The sequence below is a fragment of the Canis lupus genome, chromosome 30 (genome assembly GCF_011100685.1).
Source record: "Canis lupus familiaris isolate Mischka breed German Shepherd chromosome 30, alternate assembly UU_Cfam_GSD_1.0, whole genome shotgun sequence".
NCBI lineage: Eukaryota > Metazoa > Chordata > Mammalia > Carnivora > Canidae > Canis > Canis lupus.
In genome coordinates, this window is record NC_049251.1 from 29,349,257 (window position 1) to 29,367,742 (window position 18,486).

General features: G+C 40.9%; 1 protein-coding gene across 4 annotated transcripts in view; it reads left to right on the forward strand.

The window, feature by feature from the left end:
• The window catches only part of ZNF609 (zinc finger protein 609), a 209,190-nt gene that overhangs the window by 23,794 nt on the left and 166,910 nt on the right, over window positions 1-18,486 (forward strand). For 2 of the 4 annotated variants that reach the window (XM_038580703.1, XM_038580702.1), the window contains exon 2: window positions 6,361-7,234. The exons of 1 other annotated variant lie outside the window; for it this stretch is intronic. In XM_038580703.1, the coding sequence (XP_038436631.1) occupies window positions 6,488-7,234 (747 nt within the window). In that variant the 5' untranslated portion in view covers window positions 6,361-6,487. The remainder of the gene's footprint in view (window positions 1-6,360; window positions 7,235-18,486) is intronic. One more of the 4 variants, XM_038580704.1, reaches the window with a different exon arrangement.

An 18,486-nucleotide genomic window follows, 5' to 3' on the forward strand; every position in this document is an offset into this window, starting at 1 on the left:
GTGCTCCCTCCATTTTATAAATGAGAATATTTAATGAAGCAACTTGGCTAGGGTCAGTGGAAATTTGAGTCCAGAAGTCCTCTCTTCTTTCTCTCTCTTTTTTTTTTTTTTTTTTTAAAGTAAACTCTACTCTTAACATGGGGACCAAACTCATGACCCTGAGATCAAAAGTCACATGTTCTAGGATGCCACCTGGGTAGCTCAGTCAGTTAAGCTTCTGACTCCTGATTTTCCTGAGGTCATCATCTCAGGTTCATGAATTAAGCCCGACATCTGGCCGTACTCAGCAGGGAGTTTGCTTGAGATTCTCTCTTTCCCTCTCCTCCGCTCCACCATGTTCTGTCTCTCTCAAAAGATTTATTTAGAGAGAGAGAGAGCACACATGTGAGGGGGAGAGGGACAGAGGGAGAATCTCAAGCAGACTCCCCTCCTAGCAGGGAACTGACGTGGGACTCAGTCTCACAACCCATGAGATCACATGACCTGAGCCAAAATCAAGAGTCCCTCTTTGAACCAACTAAACCACTCAAGTGCCCCAGTAAATAAATCTTTTTAAAAAATGAGGCGCTTGGTGGTGCAGTTAGTTAAGCATCATACTCTTGGTTTCAGTTCGCCTCATGATCTCAGGGTTGCTAGATTGGGCCCCAAGTTGGGTTCTGCACTCAGTGTGGAATCTGCTTAAGATTCTCCCCTGCCCCCATACTTGCTCTCTCAAATGAATAAATCTTAAAAAAAAAAAAAAAGTCATATGCTTTATTGACTCAGCCAGCCAGACACCCTCAGAAATCACTCTTTTTAAGTTTTTTTTTCCTTAGTAATCTCTGTAACCAACATGGGGCTGGAACTTGTGACCCCAAGATCAAGAGTTGCATGTTCTTCTGACTGAGCCTGTCAGGTGCCCCAGTAATCATATTGTGATTCTAAGTTCAGTGTTCTTTTTTTCTACACCACACTATCTTCCTAAAAATATTATGGCATTTTTTTTCTTCTTTGGCCATACAGCATTTAGAGGTAACTACCGGGGATCCCTGGGTGGCTCAGCGGTTTAGTGCCTGCCTTTGGCCTAGGGTGCAATCCTGGAGTCCCGGGATCGAGTTCTGCGTCGGGCTCCCGGTTGGAGCCTGCTTCTCCCTCTGCCTGTCTCTGCCTTTCTCTCTCTCTCTATCATGAATAAATTTAAAAAAAAATTTTTTTAAATAGAGGGAACTACCTAGCCAGACAGCTGACTCTCACATTTAAATGTGTATGATCTCTATGGTCACAAGCAGATTATACACACTCACATATAGCTGTCACTCACCCAGGGCAAAGCCTATAAGAAGATTGATCCAAAACCCATAAGAAGAGGGGTAGACAAATGAGTTGACAGCAGAACAGCATTGGAGTACTTGCTACTGAGACCAGATTATCTATGGGTAGTTGGCAGTTAAAGAGATATTCTCTGTTTATAGTCCTCTAGGGAGAAGTACTATCCTTATTATGTTTGAATATCAGTACGGTCAGTTGCCACTTTTGTCTTCTGGGCAGGGGAAGAGACCTCACAGGAAGACTCTCATTCTTAGCCATCTTGAAGTCATTGTTCATTCCTAAAGTGGGAAAGTGGTGTGATCTATGGCGTGTGCTTAAAAAAAAGTAATTAATGACCCCAAATATGTGATTACAAATCAGTGTTTGGGCTGGGAGTCTGAGCGATGGAATTGGGTTCCAGAGAGGAAACTGGGATTTGAACTTTTGTTGTTACAGGTATAGGATATGGGGAATGATTATCATGGCCTGTCTTGCTCCCTTAACTATATTCACACAGAGAGGAGTTGTTGGTGATCAGGTGCAGGAACAAAAAATAAATGGTACTGACAAGTAATTCCAGAATTGGGTGAATTGTGGTCCTAAATAAGAATGTGCAGTACAATTAGAAGAAGAGAAGAGAGAGGAAAATATTTACAGAAGCTCTTGAAAGTTGAAAATGCTTAGTGGTCTTTGCAGGGTATTGGTTCTCCTGATTCTGCACTTTCTTTGCTATGGAAGCAAGAGGTCAGTGCTTTTCATTTCCAGCAAGCATGCTAGTTGCCCTACCTCCTGGGGTTAAACATCTCTGCAATGACCTGTCAGAGAATTGATTATTAGCAGTCTAAAGCCAGGGATGCTGTAGGGAGCAGATGGGAAGTGGTTTGGCTGCTGCAGCCAGGCTGATTAAGGAATCCTTGGCAATTTTACAGTGTATCTTTGGAAATGTACCACCAAAGTTACTGTGAAGCCTGCTGGGTTTAGAAAACTGAATTTCTGAAAAGTCACCTGGTTAAAAGTAGTACTTGTGAAAGCTGTTAATACCTCAAAAATAGGACAGTTGACTCTCTAAAGAACATTGGGAATACTAAAGATCAGTCCTCAAGATACGTTTTTTTGGTTTGCATCTTGATCCAGAAATTCTGGGTAGTTTTCTAGGAAGGAAAGCACTTTTTGTTAATAGAATTAATAGAATTGTAGATTTGAAAAAGGCCCTAGGCATACCCAGACTACCCCATACCACACATAGAGAAATTCTTTATGTAATTTGCTTGACAGATGATTATGCTTTTTCTGCTCAGTACTTTCAGTGATAAAGATATGGCTTCATTAAACATTGTGGGCCATTGTTGGAAATCTCAGGTTATTGAATTTCTTCCTCAGCATCACAGGATAAGTTTCTCTCTTCAACATTTCAACCATCAGATATTTGAAGCTCCCCAACCTGTCTCCCTTCAGTATTCTCCTTTCCAGACTAAGGAATACTAATTTGTAAGACAGGGGTTTTTGATCTTTCAGTATACTCTTCTAGACATCCTTCTATTTAATGAATAGATGTAGAACCTGGAAATGAGCACAGACCACCAGATATTCAAGTTTTCATCTCCAGCTCCCCTTTGAGAAGAATCACATAAACAAACAAACAAAAAATAAAGTAAGGGCAATGTTTCTTATTTTACAAGAAAAAAAAAAATTTGCCAAGACATACAGAATTGGGAGAAGAGGAATTTGAGGAAGTGTCTTTTCTTACTAGTGTTTAGGCTGAACTTTGGGTTTTACATTATTATAGGCATTGGTTTTACCTCAGATCTTTTTCAGGAATAATTTTTTTAGAGGATTTTATTTATTTGAGAGAGAGCGAGAGGGTGTACGTGAGCAGGGTAGTGGGGAGAGCAGAGGGAGGGGGACAAGCAGACTCCATACTGAGTGTGGAGCCTGACATGGGCTCCATCCCACAACCCTGAGATCATGACTTGAGCCCAAACCAAGAGTCGTATGTTCAACTGACCAAGCCACCCAGGTGCCCCTGTTACTTTTATACCTGACAGACAACTCTGTGTAAGACTTGACTAACAACCTTTTTTCTTCAAAATTCTGTAGATTTTTCATTCTTTTTTAACATTTAATATTGCAGAGCAGTCTGAGGTTGGCCCAATTTTTGTCCTTTATAATTGGAGAATTTTGCCAGAATGTGTGCAAATTTGGCTTTTTAAATTGATTTTGCTGAAAAAATAGTAAACATTCTCAATCTGCACACAGGATTTTTTTCAGCCCAAGATATTATTCATTTATTATATCTTAATGGGTTGCTTTCCTCCCATTTGTTCTAGTCTCCTCTTAGTTTTCAGTGCTATTAAATGATGTATCTCTCTCAATTTCCCTCATTTTCTCTTTGCTGTTCTTTCTCTACACGTTCTAAGAAAAAATCTCAAGTTTTCATGTAGTTTACTGAATTATTTCCCACAGTTTCAGTTCTGTGCTTTTTTGATTTCTATATTAATTTTCATAGGTAGTTCATTTTTTGTTTCCTCCTTCCTCTTTAAAAAATGACATATTTTCATATCCTTCTAAGTTCATATCTTTTCATTTCCGCCTGTTTTCTTCTTAATGCTATCTCCTCCTTACTGGTACACTTCATTTATCCTGCTCCATATGATGGTCAGCCAATATAGTAAAGTGAGAACTGTCATAAGCTCTCTGAGTACTATCATTTTTATGTACTTTATATTCTTTCCCCCAGAGTCTCTCTTCTATCACAGTCCTGTTTTCTAGAGAAAGGTTGTATTTGTTTGTTTGTTTGTTTATAGAGGAAAGTCTTTTGAAAGTTTTGTTTTTCCAAGGTTAAACGTAGGGTTGTTTTATTTAAAGATTTTATTTATTTATTCATGAGAGACAGAGAGAGAGAGAGAGAGAGGCAGAGACATAGAGATAGAAGCAGGCTCCATGCAGGGAGCCTGATGTGGGACTCGATCCTGGGACTCCAGGATCACTCCCTGGGCCAAAGGCAGGTGCTAAACCACTGAGCCACCGAGGGATCCCCCATAGGGTTGTTTTAATGGTTAAATTACATACTGATGATAGTGCAGCTCTGGAGGAAAGTGGGTAAGCCTTAAGTGAAGAGTGAGTGTGAATGTATTATGTTCTGAGCCTAGCCACAGTTGCAAAGATTGCATGCAAGGTAATAAATTTTGATGTTGGAAAGAACTATGCTTTAATACTCCACTATAGTGTAGATTCAGTTAGAATTTCCTTTTCTAGAAACGCTCACTTGTCTCTCATAATAGAATTATTTTCATACCATATTCCACTCCCTTATTCACTTATTCACTGCTCTATTCCCAGCACCTAATTTAGATACTAGCACACAGTAGGTAATAAATACAAATTTTTTTGGAATGAATGAGCAAAGATTTGCTATACTAGTATTTATTGGAGGCCATATCTTCTTAGGTGGTATTAAGAATTCCAAATATTTTAACAAAATTTCTTTAACATTCTAGACATTTTTAGAGGTATCATTTCTCTGACTTCAGGGATAATGTTTCCTTTACTTTGTGGGCATTTTTTCATAGTTCCTACATCATGCCCACCCCACGTTCCCCCCCCCCCCCCCCGCCATTTTGCTCTTCCTTTTAAGAAGTAAGATCTCTATAGACTTGATGCCAGCAATAGTTGTTCCTGTTGGTACTAAGCTCTCTACTTGTGTAAAGGATGTATTTTCTTCTCAGATCTACAGTTAAGTGGCAGGTTAATGTGCACACCTTTTTCTCTTAAATCCCAGTTGCTAGTATTTAGTTGGTACAGCTCTGCTCTCTTGGGATGTTGTCTTCTCTTGTAACTGCACCCTGGTTCTTTGATACTGTCTTGAGGTATTAGATGAAAAAGTACAGTTTGTCTTGTCTCTGTCCTATCTGTAACATATACTACTAGAAATCACTTTGTAGGATTCATTGTGCCACTACTGGTTGGCTCTTTGTTATCTTATGAGCGTTCTTTCCTAAATGGATATAGAAAGATAGTGGACAAGGGAATGAGCAAGAAAAGAACTCTTTCACTGTGTCATAACATAATACCTGGATGGTATATATTGGGTGCCAGGTTTTCTAGATGGTACACTCCCAAAGTCTCATGAACCAGGAGACTGGAGAGTGTCGTCCCCCACCCCCTTTCTTAGCCAATCTCTGTTTCATGTGATGATGCCTTGGTATTTATCAATACCATGCCACCAATCTTATATAAAAATGTGGAGAGTTATTTCACATTCTGCTGTTAGGGATTTTAGTAGTCTTCAGTCAGGGTAAATTTTTTCGTGTGTATATGTGTGTGTCTTCATAGATATTTTAGTGGAATGTGGGAAAGGCCACACTGAGTTATGCTATTTGGACATAATTTGAAACCTGGAGTTGAATAAGGCTTATTTAACTGAAATTAAGCTGATTGGATTGAGTCCTCTCTGAGGATTGCCTTCATTAGTTGCAATATTTGTCTTCTATCCTAATGTTATATTTTCTCTACTTCTTGTTTTTCTCTTTCACTTTTATCCATAATAAGACTTTTCCCCTCAAAAGAGTAGAATGGCAAGGAATCCATATTATTTTTAGTAGGGACAAGCCCTGTTAATAGAGGACTTTTACAGCCTTTGCAAGTCCATGTTCTGAGTCTCTGATCATTCAAGAAGAAGCAAGGAGAGAGGGGGTATGAGTAAAGTTGTGCTAGAGCTTGAATCTGTTATGTGCCAGGGCCTGTATTGATTGAGAGAGGATTGCCAGCTGGCAGTGGCAGTAGAAATAAGTCTCTTGGGAATGGGAAACTAACTCTAGAGGATTCCTAGTTAAGACTACACAGAATCTCCGGGCATTTGGAAATACTGTACTCTCCCCTGGGGAGATGGAGCGGGAATTAACTTTTCCCCTGGTCCAATGTGACTTGGTTAGAAATACAATTGAACCTGTTTGTCTTGTCCATTGTGATGTGGTAGCCCCCTAGGAACAGTCTGTTTTGTGTGGGAGTTTATTTCAGGCTGTCTCCTTGCCTGTATTGTTTCCTTTAACAGCTCTTTAAATTTTCTTTTTCCAGCAATGATGTTGTCCACTGGGCATGTACTGACCAATGTGGCAGGTCTGAGAACATAGCTGAAGCTGAAAATAGGAAAGCTGGGGGCAAGGAAGAGCCTTGAATCTTGAGGTGGGACGTTGACTCTAAGATGTCCTTGAGCAGTGGAGCCTCCGGAGGGAAAGGAGTGGATGCAAACCCGGTTGAGACATACGACAGTGGGGATGAATGGGACATTGGAGTAGGGAATCTCATCATTGACCTGGACGCCGATCTGGAAAAGGACCAGCAGAAACTGGAAATGTCAGGCTCAAAGGAGGTGGGGATACCGGCTCCCAATGCTGTGGCCACACTACCAGACAACATCAAGTTTGTGACCCCAGTGCCAGGTCCTCAAGGGAAGGAAGGCAAATCAAAATCCAAAAGGAATAAGAGTGGCAAAGACACTAGCAAACCCACTCCAGGGACTTCCCTGTTCACTCCAAGTGAGGGGGCAGCTAGCAAGAAAGAGGTGCAGGGACGCTCAGGAGATGGTGCCAATGCAGGAAGCCTGGTTGCTGCTATTGCTCCCAAGGGCTCAGAGAAGGCGGCTAAGGCATCCCGCAGTGTAGCCGGCTCCAAAAAGGAGAAGGAGAACAGCTCATCTAAGAGCAAGAAGGAGAGAAGCGAAGGAGTGGGGACTTGTTCAGAAAAGGATCCTGGGGTCCTCCAGCCAGTTCCCTTGGGAGGACGGGGTGGTCAGTATGATGGAAGTGCAGGGGTGGATACAGGAGCTGTGGAGCCACTTGGGAGTATAGCTATTGAGCCTGGGGCAGCGCTCAATCCTTTGGGAGCTAAACCGGAGCCAGAGGAAGGGGAGAATGAGTGTCGCCCGCTAAAGAAAGTCAAGTCTGAAAAGGTAAGAGGTGGCCAGATCTGGCTGCCTACTGCCAGTCAGAACTGCCCTGGACTAACCACCAAATGCTTTGTACACTCTGTGGGAGGCTCATTAGTTTGTGGGTAATGACCAATTACAAGGTCAGAGCAGCTGGTAATGATAATGCGGTTTTGTTCCAAATTAGGGGATTCTCTACAGATTCATTAACAGCAGGCCTGGACATTTTGGAGAATATCTATTGTTGGGGGCAGCTACTTGGTAGAATGAATTTTCTCTAAGTCGAGAACCTGCCACCTTGTCCTTGTCCCACCCTCAAACACTTGTTGCTGGAGACTGGCATCAGCCTTTATGTGGTCTCCAGCTTAACTACTTTCATCCTCAGAGTCATTGATAAACAATAAATTGATAATAGGCTTTCAGTTGAGTGCGGTTCTTAATGGGATAAATAGTGCCGCTGGGTTTCTGGAACAGAAAAGGTTAAATAAGTTTTATGGTATGATATCTACCAAGTGTTCTATTGGTGGCTACCAAAGAGCAAAGGGGCAGGTAAATAGGGGAGCAAGAGGTACTGGCTGTACTAAGAAGTACTTAATCAGGCCTTATGAGTTAGTGTTGTGGCCATGCATGTTTGGCCTTGAAAGAGATTCTTTGGCCACTAAAGGTATAGTTCTTGGCCAAGTATCTCCCTCAACTATTGATAATCAAAGTGTCCTGGTGGTTTAATAGCTGCCAAATAGTGTAATGATACCTTACCTTCTGCTTGAGTTGGAAGGACAGGTGCTTGCAGCCCCAGGAGGGGCTCTCCTCCTCTGGGAAGATGATCTTAGTTCACGTCTCAGGAAATAGAGCTTGTAGGGCTGGAGCAGAGTAGGTGTGAGTCTAGGGTCAGCTCAGGCTGCCTTAAACTTAAGCAGCTTACAATTTCCTGCAAAGTGGCTGGTCTGGTGTTGAGCCCTTCATTGGCTCTTGATTTTTCCGCTCTGTGTTTTTTGCTCACCCTGTGCTTTCAGCTGATCCCAGCAGATGCAGTATAAATTGGTTTCTCTGTAATTACATCAGCTGCAACAGGGAATACCTATTTCCATATGTAAGTGTTAATAAATAGAGGCTGGATGTGTATGTTTGTGTGGTGGTGCCCTTTCTGGGCCTGGATTCCAGTGGTAGCTTGTACTTTCTTTGCTGTAGGTATTTTGGTCTTTGCCTCCGGCACATCTGTAGCTCTTAGCAACATCTGGGCTTCCCTAGTAACAGGGCTGTGAATTTTCTTCCACTAATAACACAATGGTTCATTCCCTTTCACCAGAGGCAGCTGCCAGAGAGAAGCTGCCTGTGTTTAGGTGACAGATGCTATAGTCCACCTCAGCAGCATCAAGTTCCAGCTGGCTACTGGCATGGCTTGTCCTGTGCTGGCTGTGATTTACCATTTTCTCTGGGGTGCAGATGGATAATACTGTTTTTAAAGAGGCCTAGGAGTACCAGGAGTTGTTGCTTCTGTTCCAGGCCCATTAGACTGTTCCCTACATCTGGCTGCAGTAAACTCATGCCATATATTCATGTTCATAATCATTGTTCTTCCTGTGCTAAAAAATGGCCATTTCTGAGAGTAGACTTCTTTTCCTTTCTGTTTAGAATTCTTGACTCATGTTGCAATCTTGCAGGCCCAGTCAGTAGTCATCTGTAGGTGACAGGATTAATGATGCTGAACTTTACATTGGATTTAAATCTAAATGTCCATTATAGTCTCCAATACAGTAGCAAATGGAACTTGTTTTCTTTTAGAGGTCCAGGGACTGATTGGGTGGCCGCTCTTCAGAATTTAATTAGGCTGAAAGATGCAATGTATTCAGCTAAGAAAACACCTTGCTGCCAAGGAGGTTTGCCCCTTCATAATGTAGCTGTGCTATGTTCGCCTTGTCGCTCAAGGAGACTGAGAGTGGGGCAATGGAATGAGAGAGGAAAAAGAGAGAGAGACTGTGCTTCAGTTTTTGGAAGAAAGATAAAATTGCTAGGAAGTCCTTTTTTTAAGAAGCAGAAAGTTGCTCTGCAGTTTAATATTACTGTAAGCCAAAACCTGGTTTCTCAGTTCCTTTCCCTGTTCCCTCAAACCTTTTGAACAGTCTGGTTCTGGGGGTGCCTTTCCATAAAGCCTTTGATCATTGAAATAATTATTTAAATGTTTGGAAGTTGCTAGGAGATGAAAACACTGTGCAGGAAGAGTGTTTCTAGAATGGGAGGAGGGGAAGACTTAAGGGAAAAGAAGGCTAGGAATCTTATAGCAGATCAGCTTTTGGGAAACAAGGACTCTGGGGTTTAGGGTATAATAGGGGCTCAGTGATGATTACTACTAGAGCTTATAAGCTAAGTCTTTGAAAACTTTAAGATTTTCTCTCTGAGATATGGGCTTGCCTATGCCTAATTGGTTTGGAATGTTCTTTCTATGTGGGGACAACCAACAAAACTAAAACAGCAAAACAGATGTTTTGATATAATCTGGGAATTACATACTCTGAGCGAGGAGCTCTCATGAAGAAAGAAAACTCATAAAATTTGGGAAGTGTCTTGGCTGGAATCTCCTCCTAACCATGTCCCACCCCTACCCCACCACCCAACACCTTGGAAACAGGAAGCAAGACAAATAGTTTGTGGTGTAGGATAGAATTGTCACATGTCTACACTAGCTAATGAGGGAGATAAGAGTATTCAAATCATCTACCTCAGGACCTTCTTTCTCATCTAGGTGGGTATTTCAGGCTGTGGCTGAGGGCATTTCCTCTCAGCCAAGGATGTGGATTACCCTTCATGGGATCTCACTTAGGCTCCATTACACCTTTCTCTGGAAGGGCCCACTGTGCTATTTCCCAGAGATTTAGGAGAGACCAGAAATGGCTCTTAGCAACTGCTGCTGCCCTGAATTGTTATTGAACACTCCTGTTCATACTTCCTGCCAGCTGAAGAGATGGGGGAGGGAATGTTGAGGAATAAACAAGAAGGAGCTTAAGGGTTCCTGCCTGTTCCCTTGCTTTTGTTTTGATTGGTAGATTAAGTTAGGGATGGAAAGGGTAGGGAGGGAGGAAGAAGGGTGCCTGCCTGAATGTTCTAAGCTTAGAGCTTAGTGCTTGTGTTGCCACTCTAACAGGTAAGGAAAAAAGAATTTACAAACCACAGAAGGCAGTGATATATCTGTGTGGAGTCTGTCCTGCATTACAGACCCTTGTCAGAGTGGGCTTAAACCAGGAATTTAAGGTGGGACTCCTTATTTTTTCAAATCATATAAAGTAAGCAGTAGGCTCTAGTGGCTAAAGGATCTAGAGGTTTGGAACCAGAAGCTCCCTGGCCTCTTTAGCTGCTGTTTTTGATCTTGCAAGGTAGGAACAGTCTGCACTCTGCTTTCCTCCTGTTTTGGGTCTCAGCTTCTGCTACTCTCAGACTGCTACATATATTACCACATCCCCCCCTTAGTTCAGGATAAAACAAAACAAAACCCATTAAGTGTGTTCTTTGCTCTTTCCCCTTCTGATCATGGTTGCCATCGTATCCTGTGTTATAAGAGCATCTTCCTTTGCCCTTGGTTTTGTTTTTCTGCCCTAGTTTATGCCTTCCAGCTCAGTTTTCTCATGTTACAATCCCTCATTGCCCAACCAAGGTCAGGTCTCTTTTTCTTTCTGATCCAAGGCTTTCTCTCTTAAAGCCTTCCTCCTTCACGAGCTGTTCTTTCTTAGCTATTGATTGCATAGCAGTCAGCCATGCTTCCTGAAGCCAAATGTCCTCAAGCATTTTCCTTCATGGAAAAAATTAAAAACGAAGTTGATATTTATGTGGGACAGAGATGCAACAGAGCCTGAGCTTAATTTATTTCTTCTTAGGTAGCTCTGTTTTCCACCTGGGTGTTGCAATTCAAGCGGGGGGCTGGCGGGGGGGGGGGGGGGCATTGAAAAATTACCTTATCCGATCTCCTCGTTTTTTGGAAGAAACTAAGACTAGGGAGGTCATGTGACTTGCCTAGGCTTTTACAGGTAGTCAGTGGCAAAGCCATGCTTAGAAACCAGGTTTTTGGTGACCAACTTCTTGTGGCATATTGTTACTCTGGGATTATTAAAATGTCTTCAACTGTAATGAGAGATTCTGTTTTTCAACCCTAAAAGCTACCTTAGAAACGTTGCATGTAAATTCCCAGATAGGCTAGAAATTGTTTTCATTGTTTTTCATACTGATTTTAACATTGTAGATAATCAATAAACAAAGATCCTTGAGTTTAGGGTTTTTTGGTATGATGATGATGTTTGTAAAGAACTATTTATAGCTGGTGTTAAATCTATCCTATTATATAGCTAAAGAGGGAAAAAGTTACTTTTTAACTGCTACTTTAAACTTGGTTTTCTGTGTGTGTGTTTTCTGATTTTTTTCTGGAATATTGCATTCAAATTTTCATTGGGGCATTGCCAGTTCCCTCTTTCTTTGCAACTGCAGGTAAGATAAAACTAGTGCTTCTTGGACATACCACTAATAGGTAGACCTTAAATGTATTGTGGATATTAACTGTTTTGTAAAAACATGACATATATATATACTGTTGAATACCATTCATTCAGTACATTGAATGCATTTTATTTTTATTTTTAAAAAATTTAATTGAGATATAGTTGACAATCAAGTGCATTTTTGATTCCAGGTATTGTACTTGGTGCTGGGTATGCATTAGTAAATAAAACAGAGAAGATTCTTGCTCTTTGGACCTTATAGTTTACCATCTACTCTAGTAGAATCCCTAAAAGTGTGGCCCATAAAGCCATGTATATCACATCAGCTGAGTGTCAAAATGCAGATTCTTGGACCCTACCCCAGTTTTGCTAAATAAGTTTTAGGAATAGGGGCCCAGAAATCTTTCAGAAGTCTCTCCAGAGGAGCACCTGGGTGGCTCAGTGGTTGAGCATCTGCCTTTGGCTCACGTCGTGATCCTGGGGTCCTGGGATCGAGTCCCACCCACATCAGGGGGAACCTGCTTCTCCCTCTGCCTAAGCCTCTGCCTCTCTCTGTGTCTCACATGAATAAATAAAATCTTTTAAAGAAAAGTCTCTCCAGATAATTTCTATATACTTTAACATTTGAGAACCATTGTGAATTTTCTTTTTAAGGTGAGAATTGGGAACCACTTCTGACATGAAATGCTAGCCTTCTTTATAAACTTAAATTTCACATCAACTTTTATCTATAACTTAGAGGTTAAGAGTGTAAACTCTGGAGCAAGAATAGCTGGTTTATATCCCAGCTTTGCCACTTATTAACTGGGTAATCTTGAGCAAGTTACTTAACTGCTCTACTTCAGTTTTTTTCATCTGCGAAATGAGGAAAACAATAGTTCCTATGTAGTGTTGTTATGAGATTAAATTAATTAATGCATATAAAACACTTTGAACAGTGCTTGGCATCCAGTAGGAAGCATTCAATAAATATTAGAGAGAAAAACATGTTTAAGTTAAAATATGTCTCAGTCTGCCCTAGGCAATAATGGGCTGAAATACAACATTCCACCTATACAGGAAGCCCAGTATTAATAGATAAACATGTTGGCTAAGATTTTGAGAGCTGTGCTCAGAAGTTCCAAACCTGGGTTGGGAAATTTTCATGCTGGTGACGGGTTCTAAAGCTCCTGATATTTATAGTGGGGTTTAGAAAAGGGGAGAGACTGAAAATTGGCTTTAAAAGATCTTGAAGTAGCCTGTTGAATTTCACATTTCATATAAATTGAGTTTCCTTTCTGGCCATATCCCCAAATGTGGGATTGCGTATGTTGGATAGATGTTTTTGTGGGTTTGCCAGCCTCTGCAATCCCTTGTATGCTGGAAGAGCACTAAATGCTTTTTGTTTCTACATAAGAGTGCATGGAAAATCTAAGTCCCAGTTCTTAATCTTCCTTCCCCAGTGCGAACTTGTATTTTTGCCATTTGGGTATAAGAGCTTTTACCAGCAGAGCTCATCCAGTGAGGCAGCAGGACTTGGGCTTTCAGGCTGGAGGTGGCAGTAACATACACAGCTGAGATCCTGCCACTGCTGGCTGTCTAAGCCCTCCTCTCTGTGGTTTTCACTCTTCAAGCCATGCTTGAGTAACCCGCCTCCAGAGCTGCTGACAGGGCCGTGTTCAGAGGCCTTGGAAATTACACTGTTCATTTCCTTATCATCCCCTGACCTGCAGTGCAGAGCCTTCTGGTGCAGGAACAAGGCAGAAAAAAAAATCCAGAGGGCTCCCAGCCAGCATGTGTCAAGGGCTACAAAGAAGGAAATTGGACTTGCTCACTTCAAAACCATGGGGTTAGGCTTTGATTTTTGGTTCCTGCCGAGAGTTATTTGTGTGTGTGCGCATGTTTTATCTCTGTGTATATGTATAGAATGAGTCTGTGCATGGCAAAGCTGTAGAGGAGGAGCATCTGAAAGTAGAGAGCAGAGGAAAGATTGCTTTTTCTCTTCGGTTAATTTCCCAGTTGTGCCATTGGGATGGGCCTGGAAGGATTAGCATCAGGAAGGTGCCAAGCCATATTAATATTTTAAAATATATTTCTCTTGGTACAACTTAGTCATGGTTGACAGCACCCACCCAAGTAAGAAGCTTCCCTGGCAGGCTGAAGAGACATTTTTAACAAATCCTATGCCTGAAGTCATTCATCCTAGAAGACATTGATATAATCAGTGTTTAAGCTACCTGAGAAAGGATAGACTTTGGGTGAGTCTTGGGTAAGAGGAATAGCGAACAGCTCTTTTGAGATGGAGGATAGTGTGACAAAAGAGACAGACAGAAGGAATTTATAGCATTTTGAGATTTTTCTGTTTATAGGGGAAAATTCTGTTTAGAAGAACCTGTCCTAGATTTTTCAGCATTACAAAACAGTCTAGGGATGCCTGGGTGGCTCAGTAAATTAAGCTTCTGCCTCTGGCTTAGGTCCTTGGGGTCCTGGGATCAAGCCCCATGTCTGGCTCCCTGCTTGGTGGGGACCTTACTCTCTCTGCCACTCCCCTCTGCTTGTGCTCTCTCTCCCTCTCTCAAATAATTAAAAAAAAAAAAAACTGGCAAAAAACAATCTACCTCCTTTTTCCTTTAGCATTTCTCTTGCCCTAGGACACCTAAAGGAAACACTTTCAGGCTAAAGAAGTAAAATGTGGGTGGTGAGAGGCTCTTGAGCAGAATTTACAATCATTCTGTTCTTAATTTTCCTTTTTTAGATTTCCACTGCCTTAATGTCATTGGTGATATTGGAGCCTTTGTGAAGTGGGGGGAAAAAGAAGTCTTTGAGCTTTCAGACCCTAGAGGTTTTTTTAAATCCTAAGTGTCTCTCTTGTTAGAAGTACTCTGTAGAGAAGTGTTTTCACATGAGAAAGTGATAGGTAAGGTGAGAGGGGATTACTTTCTCCTTTTTATAAAGCAGTAGTCCCTGTATCATCATCATCAGCAGCAGCATCTGGAAACTTGTTAGAAATTCAAATATCAGAGCTCATCCCAGTCCCAGTCCCCCAAATCAGAAACTCTGGGGCTAAAAAAAAAAAAAAAAAAAAGAAACTCTGGGGCTGAGGCCCAACAATTTATGTTTGTTTTGTTTTTAAGATTTTATTTATTTATTCATGAGCGATACAAAAAGAGAAGCAGAGACATAGGCAGACCTGAGCCAAACGCAGACACTCAACCACTGAATCACGCAGGAATCCCCAACGATTTGTATTTTTAAAAAAATGTTTTAATTTTTATTTATTTATGATAGTCACAGAGAGAGAGAGAGAAAGAGAGAGAGGCAGAGACATAGGCAGAGGGAGAAGCAGGCTCCATGCACCGGGAGTCCGATGTGGGATTCGATCCCGGGTCTCCAGGATCGCGCCCTGGGCCAAAGGCAGGCACCAAACTGCTGCGCCACCCAGGGATCCCAACGATTTGTATTTTAATATTAGTTCTTTTTTTGACCATGATATACATGATATACACTGAAGTTTGAGATTGGCTGTCATGGAGCACCTTCTCCTTTTTAATAATGAGGATCAAATTGGAAGGAATACCTAAGGGTTTGGGACTTTGAGAGCAGTAAAGATATTTAAAATACTTAACTTTTCCAAGCTGCTTTTCTTATCTGTAATGTGGAAGTGAATGATAGTTCTGACCTTACTGTGAGGATTAGATCAGATAAAGAACGTTAAATACTCAGCACAGTGCCTAGCATATTGTAACTTCTCAATAAATGTTAGCTATTGCTGATACTGTTATAAGCTATGAGGTGCAAGGTCATTATGAAATTAAGATGACAGGATATTTTTAGAGACTTTAAAGAGTTAAGCGCCTGAAGGTTTTGGAAAGAATGAGTTTTTGATAGTTTATATTCTAACTCCTACTGATTTCCAGGAAGGCTTGAGGAAAGATTGGTTCAGAGCACTCAGAGCCATTGAGGTTTGGAGTTCTATTGTTTGATTAGTTAGTTTGGAAGTGTTTGTTGGACTCCTGGTATAGGGTTGATCTCAGATTGAAGAACCATGGCTCTTACTTAGCTGTTTCCCATTAAAGTTAGATTTTTTGGTATATATTCAGGCCTTCTGAATTGTTTTTCTAAGGATTGAAATGAATGTAACATGATTGCTTTTGTTTAGAAAATGTTTTCCCTTCTGTAAAGGAGTACAGACTTCATTCAGCCTTTCGAAGGAATTACACCTACAGGTAATCTGAACAATGAGGAGAAGAATGAGGATTAAGATACTTCTTTTTGTGAACTTGTCACTAGCTGCAGGAAATAAGACAATTCTTTCATATTGGTAGTGGTCTGTTTTCAACTTGAAATGTCCATTGGGAGAATACAATTTATGTGCCTGAAAAATGCACTAATTGAGTATTTTTAAGTTTGAGACCATTGGATTCCAGTGGTCTAGTAAATACTATATTGTGTTTAGATGAGCCAGACCTGGCCATGAAATGCTTTTTGGTCTTTTTTTTTTTTTTTTTAATTAAGGGATAATTGACATATTAGTTTCAGGTGTACAACATGGTGATTTGGTATTTGTATGTATTTGCAAAATGATCACAATAAGTCCAGTTAATATCTGTAACTACATATAGTTAAAATCTTTTTTTTGTGATAAGAATGTTCAAGATTTACTCTCCTAGCTACTTTCAAATATACCATACAGTTTTAATTAACTGTGGTCACCATGACATACATTAATTATGTCCCCATGGCTTATTCATTTTATTCATTAATTTAAAAGATTTTATGAGAGACACAGAGGTAGAGACATAGGCAGAGGGAGAAGCAGGCTCCCTGTAGGGACCCTAATGCAGGATTAGATCCCAGAACCTCGTGATCATTACCTGAGCCAAAGGCAGACGCTCAACCACTGAGTCACCCAGGTGCCTGGCTTATTTATTTTATAACTGGAAATTAGTACCTTTCGACCTTATTCCATTTTACCCACTTCTCAGGCAACCACTGGTCTATTCTCTATATCCATAAGCTTAGGTGTTTTTTTGTTTTGTTTAAGTTCCACCTAAAGGGGTGCCTGGATGGCTCAGGCAGTTAGGTGTCTGACTCCTGCTTTTGGCTCAGGTCATGATCTCAAGGTCATGAGATCAATCCCTGCATTGGGCTCTACACTGGGTGTGGAGCCTGCTTTAAGAGTCACTTTCTCCCTCTCCCTTTGCCCAATCCACTTACCCCCACCCCACCCCCACATGCATGCTTATGCTCTCAAAAAAAAATGATACATGTAAGTGAAATCATATAGTATTAATCTTTTTCTGACTTATTTCACTTAGCATAATGCCCTCAAGGTCCCTCTGTGTAGTTGCAAATGGCAAGATTTCATTCCTTTTTTAATGAATGAAAAGTATTCCATTTTATGTACATATACACATGCCACATTTTTTTTTTTTCCATTCATCCATTGGTGGACATTTAGGTTGTTTTCATCTCTTGGCTATTGTAAATAACGCTACAGTGAACAATGGGTACATATATCTTTTCACATTAGTATTTTTGTTTTCTTTGGGTAAATATCCACAAGTGGAATTGCTGGATTATATGGTTTTTAAGATTTTATTTATTCATGAGGGACATAGAGACACAGAGACACAGACAGAGGGAGAAGCAGGCTCCTCAAAGGGAGCCTGATATGGGCCTCGATCCCCAGACCAGGATCACATCCTGAGCCAAAGGCAGATACTCAACTGCTGAGCTACACCCAGGTGTCCTTGTTTTTAGTTTTTTAAGGAAACTATTTTTCATAGTGGCTGCACCAGTTTACATTCCCACTAATAGTGCACAAGTGTTTATTTTTCTCTACATCCTCACTAACACTTGTTATTTCTTTTTAATAATAGTTATTCTAACAGGTATGAGGTATACCTTATTGTGGTTTTGATTTGCATTTCCCCGATGACATTGAACATCTTTTCATGTACCTGTTGGCCATTCCGGTATCTTCTGTTGGCCTCCCTTTTTTTTTTTTTTTTTTTTTATGATAGGCACACAGTGAGAGAGACAGGCAGAGACACAGGCAGAGGAAGAATCAGGCTCCGTGCACCGGGAGCCTGATGTGGGATTTGATCCTGGGTCTCCAGGATCACGCCCTGGGCCAAAGGCAGGCGCTAAACCTCTGCGCCACCCAGGGATCCCGGCCTCCATTTTTGTTATTGGGTTCTTCCCATCATAAGTTTTTTGTAAACTGGTACCCAGCCCACTCAACTCAGAGTTGCTATTTCCTATATATTTCTTCAGAAGTTAAGTACTTAATTCTGCACTGAATCAATCCTCAGTGAAAGGTACAGAGAGTATTGTAGAAAAGAGGTATACGTATTCATCATACACCAAGCAAAGTAATATGAGGTTAGAGAAATTAACATTCAAGCTGAAGAGTCTCTTAGTGTGGAGGCTTCTCAACTAGAAGTGTGTATCAGAATCACTTTGGAGCTTCTACAAAAGTAAAAGTGCCCTACTGAAGTAAAATCTTTAGAATTGGGGACCCCAAGCATGTACATATTTTTTAAAACTTCAACAGATGCTTTCCATGTACCTTTTGGTTAAAAACCATTGTCATTGTGGAAGTTGTCCTTGTTTTTTTTTTTTTGCCATTTCCAGATGGAGCTATGTTCTGCACTTTAGATATCATAGGATTCTCAAATGTTTCTCAGCATACTCAAAATTCTCCAACTCTCCTTTTTCATTTCTCATTGTGTTGGAGTCAGTCATTTCAGAATATAGCTATAATGAGTCTGACTTCTCATTAACCTCCTAATTAGAACTAATTCCTGAATT